Source organism: Drosophila ficusphila, unplaced genomic scaffold (genome assembly GCF_018152265.1).
Source record: "Drosophila ficusphila isolate 14025-0441.05 unplaced genomic scaffold, ASM1815226v1 contig_197, whole genome shotgun sequence".
NCBI classification, from domain to species: domain Eukaryota; kingdom Metazoa; phylum Arthropoda; class Insecta; order Diptera; family Drosophilidae; genus Drosophila; species Drosophila ficusphila.
In genome coordinates, this window is record NW_025064091.1 from 7,584,705 (window position 1) to 7,604,980 (window position 20,276).

General features: G+C 44.1%; 6 protein-coding genes across 9 annotated transcripts; 4 read left to right on the forward strand and 2 right to left on the reverse strand.

Annotated features, from left to right (window-relative positions):
- Window positions 1-845: 845 nt before the first annotated feature.
- Window positions 846-20,213, reverse strand: LOC108098018 (carboxypeptidase D). Of its 4 annotated transcripts, none has more exons than XM_017200669.1 (10): window positions 20,093-20,213; window positions 19,714-19,789; window positions 5,054-5,377; window positions 3,769-4,101; window positions 3,514-3,701; window positions 2,926-2,955; window positions 2,543-2,838; window positions 2,075-2,251; window positions 1,912-2,004; window positions 846-1,230 (listed from the first exon to the last, which is right to left on the reverse strand). In XM_017200669.1, the coding sequence occupies exons 3-10, from the start codon at window positions 5,341-5,343 to the stop codon at window positions 1,000-1,002; spliced, it is 1,638 nt and encodes a 545-aa protein (XP_017056158.1). In that variant the 5' UTR covers window positions 5,344-5,377; window positions 19,714-19,789; window positions 20,093-20,213; the 3' UTR covers window positions 846-999. The 4 variants fall into 4 exon arrangements, with proteins under 4 accessions (XP_017056158.1, XP_017056157.1, XP_017056159.1 ...); XM_017200668.1 differs by having other exon boundaries at window positions 2,926-2,967; XM_017200671.1 differs by having other exon boundaries at window positions 1,124-1,765; window positions 2,926-2,967.
- On the forward strand, window positions 6,368-7,615 carry LOC108098022 (serine protease SP24D). The gene is made up of 2 exons (XM_017200675.1): window positions 6,368-6,603; window positions 7,042-7,615. Exons 1-2 carry the CDS (start codon window positions 6,383-6,385, stop codon window positions 7,577-7,579), a joined length of 759 nt encoding a protein of 252 aa, XP_017056164.1. The 5' UTR covers window positions 6,368-6,382; the 3' UTR covers window positions 7,580-7,615.
- Window positions 7,791-9,476, reverse strand: LOC108098020 (serine protease SP24D). Its single transcript, XM_017200673.2, is given in 3 exon segments — window positions 7,791-8,680; window positions 9,249-9,433; window positions 9,435-9,476. Coding segments are annotated over 3 exon segments (768 nt in total). The 3' UTR covers window positions 7,791-8,139.
- On the forward strand, window positions 9,674-11,226 carry LOC108098019 (chymotrypsin-1). The gene is made up of 2 exons (XM_017200672.2): window positions 9,674-9,944; window positions 10,554-11,226. The coding sequence occupies exons 1-2, from the start codon at window positions 9,703-9,705 to the stop codon at window positions 11,116-11,118; spliced, it is 807 nt and encodes a 268-aa protein (XP_017056161.1). The 5' UTR covers window positions 9,674-9,702; the 3' UTR covers window positions 11,119-11,226.
- On the forward strand, window positions 12,086-13,271 carry LOC108098024 (chymotrypsin-1). The gene is given in 3 exon segments (XM_017200676.2): window positions 12,086-12,379; window positions 12,668-13,079; window positions 13,081-13,271. Coding segments are annotated over 3 exon segments (747 nt in total). The 5' UTR covers window positions 12,086-12,161; the 3' UTR covers window positions 13,198-13,271.
- On the forward strand, window positions 14,249-15,423 carry LOC108098021 (serine protease SP24D). The gene is made up of 2 exons (XM_017200674.2): window positions 14,249-14,524; window positions 14,599-15,423. The coding sequence occupies exons 1-2, from the start codon at window positions 14,289-14,291 to the stop codon at window positions 15,125-15,127; spliced, it is 765 nt and encodes a 254-aa protein (XP_017056163.1). The 5' UTR covers window positions 14,249-14,288; the 3' UTR covers window positions 15,128-15,423.
- Window positions 20,214-20,276: the final 63 nt, after the last annotated feature.

Below are 20,276 nucleotides of genomic sequence, written 5' to 3' on the forward strand. Positions count from 1 at the left end.
CAAACTGACGACGTTTGCCGCCCCGCACAGTTATTTTTACTATTTCTACTTTATTTTTTATAAAATATTTTTAATTTTATGGTGATATAGTTAATATACTTACAAACATATATTGTATTATTATTTATTATTAGTTATTATTATTTATTTTTATTTATTATTATTTATTATTATTTATTATTATTTATAATTATTTATTATTATTTATTATTATGTACTATTATGTATTATTATTTATTATTATTTATTATTATGTATTATTATTTATTATTATTTATTATTATTTATTATAATTTATTATTATTTATTATTATTTATTATGATTTATTATTATTTATTATTATTTATAATTATTTATTATTATATACTATTATCATAGGGATCCTATGTTTTATTTATTAGGGAAAATTAATTTAAGAAAATAAACATGCAATTAAATTGAGTGTTTTTTGTTGGCTTTTTGTTGGGTGGATTTTTAATTTTAGACACCAGGCGAACAAAAACGTGTAGCAGGTATATTTTGAATTATTCCAACTAATATTTATTTGACGCGACCCTCTGTCCATTTGGACAGCCAAATTGGCAATTTCTGAAAACGAAATACCAGGTGAACAGAAATACCTAGAAGGAGGCTACAAAATCCGAAATTTAAAATATGCGATCCACATACGATCCACTGGGTTTGAAACTCGGCTATGGTTATTTCGATTTTGTAACCACCTTCTAGGCATTTCTGCTCGCCTGGTATTTTGTTTTTAGAAATCTGCAATTTGACTGTCCAATCGGACAACAAAAACTCTTCGTTTCGTTTCCCCTGCCCAGAAAAAAACAGCATTGTCTTACAGAATAGATTGCACTGGTTGAACGCTTTATTCGGGACTTTCCCTTCTATCCTTGTTCACAATAAATATTACGACGAAGTTTCCAACTCTAATCCTAAGCATGCTTAAAAGAAAACAAAAAATCCTTAAACAAGATCCGCAGGAGACCGCCGCCGCCTCAGCCGAAAATGTTCGAGTAGAGGCTGTTCAATCCATTGCTGATGGTCGAGAAGATGCCGCTGTCGCTGGAGGCGGCGCCCGCGTAAGGCGGTACGGGCGGCCGGTAATGCTGCGGTGCCGGAATCGGGCGGTACAGCCCGCCGGGACCCACGCCGCCCACTCCGCTCACGCCACCCACTCCGCCGACGGCCACTCCGGCGGGACCCATGGGTCCAATACCCTCGATGCGCTGCGAAGTCAACGAACAAGATGTTATCCCTGGATCGCACCTCTTGATCCCCGAATGGGATTTGATTTTGTCTTTTCAGCATGAGGTCCAAAAAACCATTGGGTTACAAATTAAACCCTTTACCAGGGAAGCTCTTAGAAGCTACGGGTGTTAGTCCTTAAATTTGTTGGCTCGTGTATTAGCTTTAGAAAAATAATATCAGTCGGTAAACCGAACTGCATATACACCCTTGCAGCTATAAAGTTAAGTTAAGTAGGAAACAAATTTAACTAAATTTAAGGAGGAATTGGCTAAAACCACTACAAGGATATATCTTGATTAAAAAAAGGAAAAATTAAAGTAAAGGTGTTAAGGAATTAAGTGAGCGAGGTGTTTGGTTTAAGAGTGTTAGTTAGCACGTTGTTGGCCTAAAGCACTTGACCTATTATTTACACGCCGGCCATTCAATCGAGACTGCATCGCGATTGTTCAGTTATTCAGTGGATAGCTTTCCGTTGACGCGACGCTTCGCAGATTTCGTGGCGGGCACCAGGTACTGTTCGTTTATCGATTATCGGTTATCGTTTATCGGTTAGATCGGAGGGGGATCAGAGGAATTAGAAAGACAGAGGGTTAGCCGGCACCAGAGGTTGCTGCGGGTGGAAGTGGAGACCCCAATCCGCCGCCAACGGGGTGACCTACCTTCGAGGGCTGCAGCGTTACGTTCAAAAGCGTTGGATGCTGCTCCACAATCACGAACTCCACCTCCCGAGGAGCAAAGCCCTCGGCAAAGACCTTGAATGGGAATGGATTATATCATATGTTATAAATAGTATATTTCATAATATTATTTGATATAACTCACCTCCACTTTGTAGTAGCCGGGCAGGAGAATGCGCCAGAACTCACCGTACTTGGTGGTCTGGAAGCCCACGTCGCGACCCTTGATCTTGATGGAGGCCCGCTCGATGGGCATGCCCGCCGGATCGAACACGAAGCCCTGGACACCTCGGTGCGCCTCGGCCAGGAATTTGATCAGGGACTACAGTGGAAGCATTAGAAATAATAGTTAAATGAACAGGTGAGGATAGTCATTAAGATATTATAAAAAACTAGAGAGGAACTAAAGGAAATAGAAGAGACCAATCTACAATTGAAAACTTCCCCAGGAATTTAATATTCAGAGTATTCCGGATTTCTTCTTCATCACTCTACTCTATTGTACATTTATCCGTATATTATTGGATAATCAATTATATTATGTCCTATCTACACATTATTCGGTTCAATTAAACATCTCTTACTCACTTTCTTAACCAACTCAGTCACTCACCAGCTGATTGTCCTCCCAGTACTTTTTGAGCTCGTAGGCGGGCGGGAACTTGCAGCAGGATATCTCGAGGGTGATCTCCATGCAGCCGTACCACACGTAGTTGTAGTCCTGCATGCCGCCGGTGAGGGGATACCAGGCCGCTCCGTTCGTGATGCCATTCTCGAAGGCGGGCGTGGCCGACTTGCAGGCGACGCCGCGTGACATCTTGGCATGGTTGCGGGCATAGACGAGTGATAGGTGCTTGAAGACATCGTCGTCGGGGGTTAGCGATGGCGCCGCCGAGTAGGTCTGGAACACTGCGCCCAGGGGACATGTTTGGCGGAACGGAAAGAGAAGCAGACACGATTAGAGGGATCGATCTCGATCGGTTCGCGGGGACTCACTCGCGCACAGGGCGGACGAACGGCAGATCCCTTTGAGCAGCCATATTGGTGGGAGGATACAGAACGAGCTTTATCAATCGGAACGCGAAAGGTAATCGAAAATGCCAACAAAAAGGGGAACGAAGCGGGAAACACGTCCTTGCAGATTGGATACTTATTCCAAACAGAAGTTTCTTCAGAAAGTTCTCAAAAAACTCCATTACTCGAAACCGCTTAAAGTGTTTATTTATTTCAACTTCAGAGTTGCAATTAAATTCCCTACAATTTCTTGATATTAATCCAAAAATATCACTCAACTAATTACTGGACTTTGTAAGTCTTTTTTGATAACAGCCATTGACGCTTTTTTGGATTATCTTATAACCAAGTAATGTGCTAGCTATTCCCACTTTAATTATCTCAAAGAATAGTTATCAAAACAATGTGCTCCCTAACAAAGTTTCAGTTGCGATCCACTCTTTTTTAAATCAGTTTGAATCCAAGAGAGAGTCCAATAATCAGACAAAGGCTTTCAGATTGCAACTATTTGAAATCAGTTTCCGCAAGGACATGCAAATCACATAGGGACATACTCCTGAGACTACTTACTGGAGTTGGGCGTATTGTCGTAGGGATAACTGGCCACCAGGGCACCGCCATGGAGGCTGCCACTCAGCACAAACTGGATCTTGGATATCCAGTCCTTGACCGCGTCCGTTTCCGGCTGGCCGCGCTTGTTGTTCTGCTTGAAGTAGTCGGGGAAGTTGCGGTTCAGATCGAAGCCACGGGCATTGTATCTATATTAAATAGTTTATAAGCCATTACAGCTATCTATTGAGAGAGTTAAGAGGAGGAGAAACAAACCTTCCCTGACCGCCGTCGCATGTTCCCTCCTTGGAAACGGCATAGCCATCCGGATTCATGGTGGGCAGGATGTGGATCCGGGTGTTGTCAAGCAGCCACTTGACGTACTGGTCCGAGTTGTAGCTGGTCACGAAGTACTGGATGAGGTGGAGCAGCATCTCCCTGCCCACCGGCTCGTTCCCGTGGATGTTGCCCACGTACTTCACGTCCGGCTTGCCCACCATGTGCTCGTACGGCGACGAGCTGACCACCATCACCCACAGATCCCGTCCCTGGATCGACTTCCCGATCGAGTACAAGGCGGTGAGGTTGGGGTACCTCGCACTGGTGGCTCTGTTTCACGAATCATAAATAAGTCGAAGGGGTTACAAGTCGGATATACTAATAAGATATGCTAATAAGATTTATATTAATCAAAAACTACAATTAAATTCTGTTTGGAAATTACAAATAAATCGAAAGGGTTACAAGTCGGCTTTACTGCTAATCAGATTTGTATAAATAAAAAAAATAATTCAAATGCTTTCAATTTAAAAGTCAACAATGCTCGCTTTGAAAAACACAAATGGGTAACTGTCTTTCCCTTCTTCATAAAAAAGACATATCACTGAGATATTTGATAAGCTACTAAATTATAAAAAAAATTTAAGACATGCTGAATAAACAAATTTTCCTACTACTAGTAAGATTTATATAAATCATAAACAATAATTTAAATGCTTGCAATTTAAAAAACTACAATGCTCGCTTTTAAAAACAAAAAACAAAAATGGGTAACTGTCTTTCTTTTCTTCATAAAAAAAAAAAAACATATCACTGAGATATTTGATAAGCTACTAAATTATAAAAAAATTCAAGACGTGTTGAATTAATAAATTCTCTTACTGCTAATAAGATTTATATAAATCATAAACAATAATTCAAATGCTTTCAATTTAAAAATCAACAATGCTCACTTTGAAAAACAGAAATATAATATTACAATATAATATTGATAATAAAAAATGGTATTATCATGCAACTCATCTGAGAAATCTCTCAAAAATGTTAATTTAATTGGGAATTTCTCAAAGATATTTGGCAATAACCCAAGAAAGAAAGTATATATAAAATTAAGAGCTATTTTTAAAGAAAACAAATAATAATGCAATATATATACAAAAATTTTTTATCATAAGAAAATGTTTTCATTCGAACTGAAACGTTTTTTATTATTTTCTTGGAAGACTGAAGGCATTGTTTTGAGTTCGTTCTCCCTTAATTTTCGGTATATTGAAGGACTCACCTGAGAAACCTGGTGAGCTCCTCGTGGTCGTGGTAGACAAAGTCCAGGTGCTGGGCATCGGGCATGTAGGCCCTCGGCTCCGGAAGAGCCGCCTCCGGCGAGAGCTGGATCTGGTGGTGCTGCATCGCCTGCAGCGGATCGCCGGGATTGACCGTCTTGGCATCGCAGACGGAGTGCGGCAGCAGGAGCAGCTGGAGCGGGAGGAGCAGGAGCAGCTGCAGCAGGACGGAGGGCAGGCGTTGATGGAGCTGGACTTGGCTGCCGGCGAGTGGCGGCGTTCGCAAGATCATTTTCGGTCGACGGCGAGTCTGCGAATGGTCAAAACTGGCGGCCAAACAGACCATTTAAGACTTGGCTCTCTGGCGGGGAGAAATGCGGTTCGAGATGAGAGCCAACTGGTTGTGCCGCTGGCCAAATCGAATCAAATTGCGAGGCGATGGGATGAGATGCTATGCGATGGAATGGGATGAGAAGCAATGCAATGCAATGGGATGAGATGAGATGAAATTCAGTTTGTGATGAGATGAGCTCTGGCTACGTGCGAATCGAGATCTACGATCTGCGATCTGGGATCGATGGCCCCGTCGACGTTTGGTGTGCGGCATGCCTCAAACGTGTTCGCCCTGGATCTTTCCCCCCGGTGACACTGGCATTGCCACTGAAACTGCCACTGAAACTGCCACTGCCACCATCCATCACCGAAACAGAGTTCATTGATACACGGCAAAGGAAATGCCCATCACATAAACATCATATTTATCACATCTTAAACTTAAGCTTAATGAGTTACGAAAGTCTCAAAGGAGATGGAGATTGCCTCGTAAAAAAAAAACCACGCGTACATTATATCACTTCGATTGCATGTTGTATAGCGCTTACTTTAAATATAATAATTAATTAAATTTTATGGCAGGCTAAACGCTTTTTATTAGGTGTTAAAAGTGCTGTAGGTAAAATATATTATTAATACGTAATTCGCAATGAATTGTATACAATTTCTAGCGAGTTTGTTATAACTGAATATGAATGCAACTATTTTTCATTGAATGCTGAACAATAGTATATAATTTTGCCATCCCTATCGGGTTCCCAGAAACAGAAACTGATCCCCGCAGATAGCCTGATATGGCATGATAGCCTTTGCCGATCCGAGGGCTTGTCTAATCAGAAGAGGTCCGTCACCGGATGGCTCTATCTGCCCGGCCTATCCATCCGGCTATCTGCTGCCCACTCCCGATAAGATAGCCGCCGCCCCCAGGTGAGTCCTATAAGAGCTCACGCCATCGCTGCGAGCCCATCATAAGTCAAACAGAACAGAATCGCCGCGAAATGAGGCTGACCCTCGCACTTGGAGTACTCTTGGTGGCAGGAGCCGTGTCTGCCCAGCCGCAGGGAAGGATCGCCGGGGGCGAGGACGCCGTTCCCGGCCAGCTGCCCTACCAGGCGGCCCTCTCCGTCGGCGGCAGCTACAACTGCGGAGCGGTGATCGTCGCCGAGCGGTACGCCCTCACCGCCCTCAGTTGCGTCTGCTCCGACGGCAAGGACACCCCGTGAGTACAAAAAAATATGAAAAAAAAAAATAAAAATATTCAAATATAATATAATAATTATAAAGAATAAATTGCACTTAGTTTAAGAACAATAGCTTTTGGAAATAGTTCGAATAATTTGTCAATGCAAATATACAATTTACAATTGCAATAAATTTCCATACAAAATTTAAGTATTCTTTGTAAAGGTATGAATCACAGTTCTTAGAAACCTATTTTAAAAGAGAAAGCTATTCCCTGATATGTAGAATATTTTCTTTACCAATTCAAAGCAATTAAAAATTGTTCTTAATTTTGAAATTAGAATTTGTAGGAGTATAGGAATGGTGATCCCGTATTCTCTTCATAGAAAACTTTTAAACACACCCTTTCTCTCCAGATAAGATTAATGTTCCCCCTGATTTGGATTTAACTAATATAAATATGATTCGATTGCAGTTGGCCAGCTGTTCTGTTTGCGGTGACCGTGGGATCCGTGGACCTGTACTCCGGCGGCAAGCAGATCCGCGTGGAGGAGATCACCATCAACCCGAACTACAACACCCTGAAGACGGGCATCGCACTGCTCCGCCTGCAGGAGGCCATCCCGTTCGGTGAGAACGTGGCGGCCATTCCGCTGTCGAAGGAGGTGCCACCACTGGGCGCCCAGGTGGAGGTTTCCGGCTGGGGTCGCACCACCGAATCCGAGGCGAACATGCACCGCACCCTGCAGATCGGAGCCGCCGAGGTGATGGCTCCCCGGGAGTGTTCCCTGGCCAAAACGGAGGAGGTTCCCGTGGAGAACGACCAGGTGCTCTGCTTGGGCCACGGACGTCGCGAGGGAATCTGCAGCGGGGACATCGGCGGACCGGCCGTCTTCCAGGGCCAACTGGTGGGTCTGGGTGGCCAGGTGCTCGGCGAATGCGGTGGCATGCTGCCCGAGAGGTTCATCAGCATCGCGGCCAACTTCGATTGGATCCAGCAGCAGTTGCAATAAAGTGATTATCATAAAAAAAAGAGCATGACAAGAGCACTAGCTTTGCATTTTTATGGGCGTTTATCAGGATACTTTACTTAAGAACTTTATATCACATTGAAAGAAAATATATAGTTATTATTTTGAATAACAGTAGGGGGATTTATGAATCCTCCCTTCCTCAAATACAATTCAGTTCCCTGATTTCCGAGTGAAGAATTAAAACAAATGCTTGCAATCAACCAAAGTTTACTTTTTCTGCATTATTAAACTCTTTTGGCGGAAACAAGCTAATATCAGGGAAAACAAAACTATCTTTATCGGGGAAGTACTCCAAGTGAAGTGCTGTAATGGCAAAGATTACAGGATGTGAATCACCGAGGGGTAATTTCACTGAAAACACTAAAGCTGCAAAGCCATTGTATTTTTATAGGAGCTCTCCAACTGAGATTTTCCAAGCAATAAAATGATAGTTGAAAAAAAAAGCACAAATATACATTTTTTTTAATCTCTTTCCAATAAATCGTTTCCCACTTTCACGAACACCACTGCCACCATCCCGTTTCCAGCATCGCATTCATTCAGACAACATATTGGTGGATCCAGTCCAGGTGCTGGGTGACGTCCACGTAGCCATCGGGCTGTCCGGAGTTGCAGCCGCCGGCGAAGAAGGCGGCGATGCCCACCAGTTGGTCGCTGTAAATGGCCGGAGCTCCGGCATCGCCAGTGCAAAGGCCGGCCAAGTCCTCGGCTTCCGGGGCGAGACAGAGCAGGTCCTCCTGCTCCAGGAACAGCTCCTTCTGGCAGTCGGCCTCGCTGAGGGTCAGCCGGCTGGCCACCTGGAGGCCGTGGCTGAGGGATCCCTCCAGCTGGCTGGATCCCCAGCCGGAGAAGCTCAGCTGTGATCCCGCCGGCGGTCGCTCGGTGGCCAAGGCGACGGGTTTCGTGTTGGCATTCAGGGTCACCGGAGATTGCAGCTGCAGCAGGGCGAGGTCGTTGGCTCCCGCCGCATCCGAGCCGGAGTAGTTCGGGTGGATGATCACCTGGGTGAGGGGCACCAGCTGACCACCAGCCAGGCGCTGAATGCTGCCAGCTCGAACGTTGAACGAGCGGGGCGGGTAACTAGTCGTGGGGAATCGCAGAGATTAATTCCTGATTTCAAACCATTTGGGTAGGCTAGTGCTACACAGAGAAAAATTCACAATGCTTTCACTTGGAATTTGTTTGTCTTTCCTTTCTTGATAAAAAAAAAAAAAAAAACATCCTAATGTTTTGATAAGCTATTCAGTTTAAAAAAAAACTTTTAGAAATGTTGATTAAGTTTATTTATTTATTTAACCTTTTAAAAATTGTTCTTCAAATGATCACAGATTGAATTAAATTTGATTTGAGAAGTCACTGTTATTATTGTTACCTAATCTTGGTTTAAGTTACTATACATAATCTCAGACTATAAAAAATCTCAATAAAAACCTTTTAAACATTGTTCTCAAAATGATCACATATTGAATTAAATTTGTTATGAGAAGTCACAATTATTGTATTATTGTTACCTAATCTTGGTTGAAATGATTACATTACGATCTCAGACTATAGAAAATCTCACTGAAAAACCGTTTTCTTGCTTTCTAGTGTTCTATCTGATGTTCAAGTGTAAAGCTTTTCTCTGTGATCTGACTATCTTTGCTACCTTTGCTGTCCTCCTGCCAGACTGACGCAGTGGGCGGCGGTGATGACCCAGTTCTCGGCGACCAAAGCTCCTCCGCAGACGTGGACGCCATTGCGGCGCAGGGAAACGCTGTGCGGCTGGGAGCCCACCTCCGCCGGCGCCCGGCTGGAGTGGCCCCCTCCCAAGGTCACCACGACCAGGAGCAGGGGGGAGGAGGAGGAGCTTGCTTTTCGACTGAACCGGACTCATGTCGGATGGGATCTCAACTGAAAGGGGCTCCTGCCGCCGGGGGAACCTTTATAGAGCCCCGTTTACGACCATGGGTTAAGCAATCTAATCTAATAGGCAATGCCGCCCATAAATCGCCTCCTTATCGCCGAGCACCGAACACACACTCCCCATCGATTAGATCGCCAAGTGGTGACCATCGATTGCCGGGCAGAAAGCCACTCAGTTCAGTTGCCAATCCGACGCCATGGCTGATCCACGCACCACTTTCGGCAGCCCTTTGGGCCTTCTGATCCTCGCCCTGATCCTCACCAGCGGCGAGGCCTCGCCCCAAGGCCGCATTCTGGGTGGCGAGGACGTGGCCACCGGGGAGCACCCCTGGTCCGCCTCCATCCGCCTGAACAAGGCGCACGTCGGCTCCGGCGCCATCATCTCCGCCAGCCACATCCTCACCGCCGCCCACTTGGTCTCCAGCGTGGGCACCACTCCGTAAGTCCATTAGGAAAGTCGCCTTCCTAGATTACCTTAATTTGCAGATTCTATTTCATATATTTTATCTTCTTAAATATCGTATGATATCCTAGATCACCTTAATTTGTAGATTCTATTTCATATTTTTCCTCTTTTAAAATATCATATGAAGTTCGTTTTCTTTGTACTTTATTCTGTACTATTGATGATCGAGATTGAACAAATGCTATCAAGATAATCCAAAGCTTATCCGGAGCTTTTGACATGACACATTTCATAAAAATGTAAGATTACTCAGGGCTTTCCAATATTAACACTTTGAAAACGAAGAAAAATACATATATAAGCTATAACATATTCAATTAAAAACACACACATTCATTTTTGAAAATCAAGACTTCTTCGTATATATAAAATTGTATTAAAATTATTTGGATCCTAAATAGAAACCTACACAACAAACTGATGGTTATAAATGATGGTTAACTTCATCTTTCTGTCATGCATATTACCATGATATGTTTTACCTCCTTCTAAGGCTATCATTCCCAAAACCACTCCATTGCAAAGCAAATGTTGCTCCAAAGAAAGTATTAACTAATCCCCTAATCTATTAATCTAATCCAGGGTGGATGCGGACGCCCTGGCAGTTCGCGTGGGCAGCATCAACCAGTACGCCGGCGGGAGCATCGTGTACGTGAAGAGCGTGACCATCTTCCCCTCGTACGGCAACTTCCTGCACGACATAGCCCTTCTGGAGCTGGAGCAGCCGCTCACCTGGTCCGATCGCGTGGCGGCCATCACCCTGCCGACCGTCGATGAGGAGGCGACGGAGTCGGAGGATCGGGACGAGGAGCTGCCCAACGGCACGCCGGTCTACGTTTCCGGCTGGGGCGAGCTCTCCGATGGCACCGCCTCGTACAAGCTGCAGAAGGCCAACTTCAACACGCTGAGCAAAGCGCTCTGCGAATACGAGGCCGGCTACGGATACGAGTCCGTGGTGTGCCTCTCCAGGGCCGAGAGCGAGGGCATCTGTCGCGGGGACGCCGGTGCAGCCGTCGTGGACGACGACCAGGTGCTCCGCGGCATCACCAGCTTCAACTTCGGTCCCTGCGGCAGCAAGTACCCCGATGTGGCCACCAGGGTGTCCTACTACCTCGCCTGGATCACCGCCAACACCCAGGAGGAGTGAAATCCACAATAATCCATCTTCACACCCACTGAAAGGATTACCCCCTTATTTTTTTGTACATTTTTTTTTGCCGTGCATAAAGTGTGTTTTCCCAATCCGAAAAAATAATAAGGAAATCGTTTTTACTTTGAGTTTATGGTGCAAACTATTAGCCGTCGGAAATTTAGTGCTGGCCATAAAGCAAAAAGCCGATAGAGCAAAAAACCAATGGCGCCGTTCAAAGGTGTTCCTTGGAAATCGTTGGGGCTTATGGGCTGTATTCAGGGATTATCTAACCGAGTTTACTGGTTAATGGGCGGGATGACATTGGTCTTTTTGCAATTACTCTTTATTAAGCCATATATTAAAAACGAAATGCCATGGCTAACTTAGATAGAGATCTTGGGAAAACCTCATTATCTCCCCAAGAAACAAGGCCAAACTTCTGGGGAATTGGCTAGAAAAGATTGCTGATGGATCGCCAATGATTTTGCAAAATCATTATAATCTAAAATTTTTAATCTGTATAATCGCCAAGATATATGGTATATACCCATCTCGGGTATTTCCTTGTAACCATTGGAAGTAATGCTGAATATTAAGGAGCTAACTATTAGATTGATTTTGCTTAGCAGGAACTGAAAGGCATTTTAGTGTATATATTATACTTCATATATAGATTTCCCCTCTTAGTCATGGCTTACTCATCTTTTTCTGCCTGGGGTAGATGGCAGTTGTCTTGTCATGGTCATCGGGTCACCTGGACTTCCCTTCGCGATCCCGTGTAGTTTTATATTTCTCGGCCAATCGATCGTGTGAAATAACAAGTAACCGCAGTCTATGGCAATATAAAACTGGCAATAGTTGCGATAAGATTAGATTTACGCTGATGCCCGAGCCTAAGATAAGGTTTGGTCAAGAGAATGGTGAGGAGGAGGAAGGGGAGAGGGGTTTTCTGAGGAGTCCTCCACTTAAATTGCCGCCGCTGGCGTTGCGCATTTCCAATCCAACCGTCGTGGGCAGCTGAACCTCCCCCCAAAAAAACAAATTAAACAAGTAGAATTATGCAGCGGAAACTTATGCTTTTGGGCCTGATCGGCTTGAGTCTGATGGGCGTTTGCCACGCCTACGGTCGAATTCTGGGCGGCGAGGAGGCGGACCCCACAGCCACGCCCTACGCCGCCTCCCTTCGCGTGGATAACGCCCACGTGTGTGGCGGCAGCATTCTGTCAGAAACCAAGATCCTCACCACCGCCCACTGCGTCCATCGCGATGGAAACTTGTGAGTATTTTGAGTTTGTTATAAGACAATCGAAAGTCCCAAGTGCAACTAGGCGTATGCGTAATATGCGAACTTTTCTAAAGTTTGCCGAATGTGTTTCGTTTACCCAGGCACTGCGGTGTTACTCTATTCTTAGCAGCTGTTAATGATCTTATTTAACCCAAGTTAATGGTAGTTTCCATTCTCTTTTCAAAATAACTTCTGTACTACCAGTCGTATGAGTTATTTTATCTTCACTGAATATTAGTGAAAGATTAATCACTAATTAAATCGCAATCCCCCGAACAGAATCGATGCCAGTCGGCTGTCGTGTCGCGTGGGCAGCACCAACCAGTACGCCGGCGGTCGGATCTACACCGTGGAATCGGTGGTCGTCCACCCGGAGTACTACAGCCTGAAGAACAACCTGGCCGTGATCACGCTGAGCTCCGCTCTGGCCTTCACGGATCGGATTCAGGCGATCCCGGTGGCCGCCAGTGGAGAGAGCCTGCCCGCCGAGGGGGCCGAGGTGACGGTGGCCGGCTGGGGTCGCACCACCGACGGCACCACCTCGTACAAGATCAGGGAACTGGAGCTGACGGTGGCCCAGGAGGCCGCCTGCCTGGACGCGTACAGCGATCATGACGGGGACAGCTTCTGCCTGGCCCACGAACTCAGGGAGGGCACCTGCCACGGCGACGGAGGCAGTGGCGCCGTCTACGGGGGGCAAGCTGATCGGCCTGACCAACTTCGTGGTCGGCGCCTGTGGCTCCCGCTACCCCGATGTCTTCGTCCGGCTCTCCAGCTACGCCGATTGGATCCAGGAGCAGATTGCCTAGACTCCCCGTACACACTTCCCCTCCCAAAATAATAATTTCCTTTTAATTAACAAAAGAAACACAAAAAACAGAAATGGCAAGGTTGCGTTTTTTTTTATAACAGTGACTCAATTGCCTGATTTCGATAAGGATAAGGATCGCCGATTGCCACTGGACACCGGTCAACGTAATAATCACCCACTAAACACTGCCGCCCAACGTGTGAAATGCTCAGTTATTTATGGGCGTATTTTATGATGGCCTCAGTGGCTCCGGTTTTACGGCTCGAAATTCGAGATAGCGATACAGCAATGGGAGAACCCATCAATCTGGCCAATTACATTTATCAAATTCCTTTTTCAGTTTTGAAACAGGACTCTGATTTTTGCTTAAATTTTATTGATTTCCTCATGTAACTTGGTCAAAAATAGACCAACATAGCAGGAAACCAAAGTAATCGATCCCATCTACAAAATTTCTCTGGTAGTCACATTTTTTTTGGAAAAAAAATTTAATTTTTGATTTGAATGGCAATCGATTAAGAATCTTATTACGAGCTTAACGAGGTATGGCATTCCCGAATCTGCCCAATATTTCTCTTGTTATGGCTAAAAAAAACTGGGTTCTTTGGGTGAAAAATGACAATCAGACATTTTTACATTTTTGGTAAAGGGGTCGCATTTTTTGGAAAATTAAAAAAATATATTTTTTCTCAGGTTTGAATGCCAATGAATCGAGAATCTTGTTACGAGTTTAACGAGGCATTGTATGTTATATTCTAGCCAATATTTCCGTTGTTATGGCTAATACAAATTTGCAGTTCCCGGAACCAAACTACTAAATTTAGTCGCATCCGAACCCTTTCCATCGAAAGTTATGCAACCCTTTCTTGACTTCTCCCCATTATTCCCCTGTAATTAGAGGGGCTTCATTCGCAAAAAATGAGACAACTAAAGCTAACCAAATTAGGTTAAAGCTCGATAGCGACATTTACTTTGACACTTTGGGGAACTAATGATGATGAGCGCCTTAATTTCTTTTGGAATATATATAAAGCCAAGGGAAAATCCCTTTAGAAAGTACAACTTTTTGGGGAGTAAAACCTTTAAGTCATGTTGCCTTTCTGGAGCCTTCTGCTGCTGCTGCTGTTTTGTGCCACCGGAGCTCTGGGTCACAGGAACAACTCCGATGTGGAACCGCGCATTGTTGGCGGAACCAAGGCGACTGAGGGCCAGTTTCCCCACCAGGTTTCCCTTCGCCGTCGAGGAAGTCACACCTGCGGTGGATCCATTATATCCAACAATTACGTGGTCACCGCTGCCCATTGCGTGAAGCAAGGAAATAATGTGTGGGTATAACAGAGTATCATTTACATATATATATACCGATTTCAAATAACTAAATTTCCATCTAAATCCTTAGGGTTCCGGCCAGCCAGCTGTCCATCAATGCGGGCAGCCTGCTCCTTTCGAGCGGCGGCGTAACGATTCCCGTGGCCGTGGTCACCGTGCATCCTGAGTACCGGGGCAATGGCCACGATGTGGCAGTGCTCCGGCTGAAGAGCTCCCTCACCTATTCCTCGAACATTGCCGCCATCCAGCTGGCCACCGAGGATCCGCCCAACGATGCCACCGTGGACATCTCCGGCTGGGGCGCCATCTCCCAGCGGGGTCCGATCTCCAACTCGCTGCTCTTCGTCCAGGTGAAGGCCCTGGCCAGGGCGACCTGCCAGCGGGCGTACCTGCGCCAGCTGCCGGCGACCACGATGTGCCTGCTCCATCCGAAGGACAAGGGCGCCTGCTACGGCGACTCCGGCGGACCGGCCACCTACGAGGGCAAGCTGGTCGGGATTGCCAGCTTCGTGATCGGCGGATGCGGACGCAATGCACCCGATGGCTACGAACGGGTCTCCCAGCTGAGGTCCTGGATCAACGAGAAGGCGGCCTTGTAGGCCACGAAAAAGGTCGCCAGCTTGGGTGAGCAATGGGTCTGGAGAAGGCATTGTAATTTGAACACTTGCTATATGATTATTTTAAATCATTGCAAACCTTCTAGTAGAACCGAAAATTATTCTCATCCGATTTCGTAATGCCTTTTGGCAGTTAATTAACCTACTATTATTATATGTATCCTAACTTTTTTTCTGCGTTTCAAATTTAAATTTGAAATTTAAATTTGAAATGAAGCAAATTACTATATTTTATCGAGCACCAAAGTATATTAAAAGAAGCAGCACAGCAAAACCAATACAACTTGTGTTATTAATTCCTTATAGGGATACCAATATATACTTTTAGCTTGCTTGATATATGGTATACAGTGGCTCACAGCTTAAAGTATGCAGTGCATACTTTTAACTTTAAACGCCCATAGCGGTAAAACTATAAGGAATATTGGAATAAACAAGGTGCCAAATGAAAGATTAACTTATTTAGAATAACGTAACAAAATCATTTATTTTCAAAAACGGCTTAAACACAAAAAAAAACTTTAAAAATGAAAAATACAGCTTATATTCAGCTCACAGCTTATTTTATGCAGTCTCAAAAATGTTCAAAAAATAAGGAAAAAACTCAAAAATATAACGTTTTTAATATTTGGTATGGTAACCATTGTTGTCAACGACATCTTTCAGCCTTTTCGGCATTGATTCAACCAATTTTTGGGTGACTTCTGACGAGATCTTTCCCCACTCCTTCATTAGGGCATCTTTTAAATCATTTTTGTTAAAAATATGGTAATTTCTAATATTATTATCCAAAATGGCCCATAAATTTTCAATAACGTTGAGGTCCGGTGACTGAGCCGGCGTATCCACAACGTGAGGGCAATTGTACAGCAACCACATCCGCACAATTCCAGCCTTGTGCTTTGGATCATTATCCTGATAAAAGCGGAAATTGTCTTTTATTCCAAGATCCTCGGCACTTTGGACCAAATTGTCCTTTAATATTTGAAGGTATGCTTTTTTATCCATTGTCGATTCAATAAAAGTCAGTTTTCCAGGGCCAGGAGCTGACATACAGGCCCAAACCATCACGCTGCCACCGCCGTGCTTTACCGTTGCCTTCAGGTTCTTTGGTTCAAGCTCTGTATTGGGCTTCCGCCATACATAAGCGTTACCGTCTGATCCAAATATATTCAATTTGGATTCGTCTGCAAATATCACTCTTTTCCAGAAGTCGGGGGTCGGCGGAAGCCCAATACAGAGCTTGAACCAAAGAACCTGAAGGCAACGGTAAAGCACGGCGGTGGCAGCGTGATGGTTTGGGCCTGTATGTCAGCTCCTGGCCCTGGAAAACTGACTTTTATTGAATCGACAATGGATAAAAAAGCATACCTTCAAATATTAAAGGACAATTTGGTCCAAAGTGCCGAGGATCTTGGAATAAAAGACAATTTCCGCTTTTATCAGGATAATGATCCAAAGCACAAGGCTGGAATTGTGCGGATGTGGTTGCTGTACAATTGCCCTCACGTTGTGGATACGCCGGCTCAGTCACCGGACCTCAACGTTATTGAAAATTTATGGGCCATTTTGGATAATAATATTAGAAATTACCATATTTTTAACAAAAATGATTTAAAAGATGCCCTAATGAAGGAGTGGGGAAAGATCTCGTCAGAAGTCACCCAAAAATTGGTTGAATCAATGCCGAAAAGGCTGAAAGATGTCGTTGACAACAATGGTTACCATACCAAATATTAAAAACGTTATATTTTTGAGTTTTTTCCTTATTTTTTGAACATTTTTGAGACTGCATAAAATAAGCTGTGAGCTGAATATAAGCTGTATTTTTCATTTTTAAAGTTTTTTTTGTGTTTAAGCCGTTTTTGAAAATAAATGATTTTGTTACGTTATTCTAAATAAGTTAATCTTTCATTTGGCACCTTGTTTATTCCAATATTCCTTATAGTTTTACCGCTATGGGCGTTTAAAGTTAAAAGTATGCACTGCATACTTTAAGCTGTGAGCCACTGTATATATGTACGTATAATATATATTATCATATATAAGCCAAATGTATTTAGCACTGTTCCGCTTTGCTTCCAGCGAGGAAGTCGCCGATGCTCCCCTTTGCTTTTGGGGTCATCTCTACATGACTCATTTGCGAGCCAACGAGATGTGACCGCTTTTCAGAACCGTCTGATTCGCCGTCTCATTCGCATCTCTCGTCTCTTTTTGGCCGCTAAGCGGTTTATCAGAGCGCGGCTTTTCCCCGCCCTTTCCCCAACCCCCCCATAGCCAGCCAGTGAAAGTGAAAATGAAAAGCAACTCCGCACAGCTCGCCCAACTCTTTCTATTATTGCTCGGTAATTTTCCGCTTTTTTTCGGTTAAAGTTTTTTCCAGCACTCCGCGTTTAATGACTTTGTTTTGCTTTTCATTTAACTGGTCTCGCGCCTTTTATTTATTTTTCAGTTTTCAGTTTTCAGCTTCGAGAGTTTCAATTTTCCACTGATTTTCTTTTGGGCGCAATTATCGGATCGCTGGGGAGCGTGGCGTGCCACGCTGCTTTTTACTTGACCCTGCCACTAAAAAAGCGCAGTGTTTTTTATACAAAACAATCTTTTGGATTGACAATCTTTTGGTCCGCCAGTCAAAGAGCTGCTCGGAATGCAGTTCACGGCCCAAGCCATTGAACCCCTTTAAGAAGAGCTTGAAAACCCAATGATCTACGATCTTGGTGTTGGCTTCAGAATATATGAATATTTATAGCGCATTATCTGAATTCAGTCAACCCATATAATAAATAACAAATTGTTTTGGCATTACTAAGCGAAGATGTACTGAGAATATCTCAAAGAACTCATTTTTTGTTTTTGAAACCACCTTACTTTTGAAATTACAAATTAAAAAGGAGTTTAATGAACTATAATTTCTCTTGTCAGCTTTAAAATTGTCTTATAACTTTTAATTAATGCTATGAATTTTCCACCTATTTTCACCCGAACCGTTTAAAGTAATTTACAAATGTTTCATCTGAAAAAGTAAAGTACAACTCGTTTCCAAATTGACAATTCCATAAGTCAACTGCCTGCGAACCGATAATTATTTAAACTGCTTCGCACTTACAACTTAAAACTCTTGATGGTTTTAATTAGACATTGAAAAAAATCAAATAAATAAATAATTGTTACTATCTGTTTATAAATTATATTCCACAAATGAAAACTGAATTCAAAAGAAAAGTTATGATATGTTATGGAAGATAATCGCTTTTAAGAAATCAATTTCCCTTACATTAATCTTTACCAAAATTAAATTTTAATAAATTTTATAATTCGGCTCAGTGTAGTTGAAACCTGATAAAAAATCGCGGCGTTTATCAGCGCCGCCCCACTCGAATGGCTCAATTTCACCTGGAGCGTGGTTGTGGTTTTAGCTGTTGTTGTGGCTGAGCCAGTTCCAAGAAGCCACCGGAGCACCACCAACTCCGCCTGGCCAACTGGGCAACTGGGCAACTGAGCAACTGAGCAACAACATTCAAAAGTCGAGACATGTCGCATGTGGCAAACAAATTTCTTCTCATTTTGGGCCTCAGTTTCGATTAGCATGGAAAGCGAGTGTAAGTGGCTTTTAATGGTCAGAGCAATGCCAAAGCCGATCGGCGGGTTAATGGTAACGGGTTTGCCCGAATCCGGCCCGGAGAAAGACTGCCGTCTCATCGGAGACCGAAGACTGAAGACTGAAGACAGCAGGCTAAAGACTGAAGACTGAAGACTAGAGAATGCAGAGAGGGAGAGTTAAAGAGTGGAGCAGGCCAGTTAACCCACTAACCTTGTTAGCCGAAAGTGGGCAGCCGCTGGCCAAAAGGCGCTCCGCCACTGTCAAGTTCAATGCTAAGCCCGCCCCAAGGGGCCACACCCATGGCCAAAATTGTAGTGGCCAACTATTGATGGAACAAAAATATTTTAATTATTTTCAGAATTGAAGATCCTCAATTCCTTTTAAAATACTTCGCAGCTTCTTAATGTTCATGAATATTTATTTATGGCATTTTTATATTTATAACTTGCTTCTTATTAAACAAAATTTGTGAAACCAACCTTTAAAAAAATGTGTTTTAATAATGACTAAATTTATAGAGTCTGCCCATCCTTGTTATAGTGCCCCTGATTTTTGGTGTGTCCTGGCCCACTAACGTCATGGCCACTGCTGTCCAAAAAAGAGGCGGAGGACAGTGGGCGTGCCGGGGGTCAAATTGTGGCCTTCGAAGGAGGCGACATGCGCACTGGGTTAGTGAGCCAACCGCCAGGGGGCGTGGCGGGTTGGGGTGCGCGATGGTGCGATGTGGTGTGGTGTTGTAGGGGGTGGGGGTGTTTATATAACAACAATGCGAGTGCAGACTCGCCTGCAATATGACCTTCACCTTGGCAGTGGCTGATGGCTGATGGCGAGTGGCATGTGGCAAGTGTTGGCAGCAAGGCCGCGCCTGCACCACCAAGTGGGAAAGCGAACGAGCGCCCAACCACCCACGGCCATCGAGATTTGGCCTTGATCTTAAACTTTCCCACGAACAGCAGAAAGCACTTACCTGTTTTCCTGTTTTCTGAGCTTGTTACTCTTCTATTATTCTTGCAGATGCTGCCTCTTTCTTCCTCTCACCTCTTCTGCAACGGGAAATTTGCATAAAATATTCAATCAACAACTTTCATTGTTCCAGGCGGCTGACGTTGCCGGGCTTCAATTTCGCACACGAAAAAAAAATACGAAAAAAAATAGAAGCAAAACAAACAGAAAGCAAAACAAATTCCCTTTTTGTTTTTGGGTAGTTTCTCTTTACGCCCACGCGAATGCCCAAATTAGCACTAAAAAACCGTTAAAGGGGGCCAAATACTCAAATACTCGCGCGGGGTGGGGTAGACAAGTCGACAGGAAGAAACGCGTTAAACGGATTCTTTTCGGAGGCTTACACTTTTGCACTTTCCCAGGCCAGATGACAAGCACCAAAGACCAAACCAAAGAAGAACGGCCAAAAACCAGAATGAAATCGGAGAGAGAGAGCAAGTTTTGAAAACGCGTCCGATTGCCAGCGCCGTTAAAGTTCGACTAAGTTTGTGGCGCGTTGTGCGTGTGCGATGGAGGCCAGAAATCAGA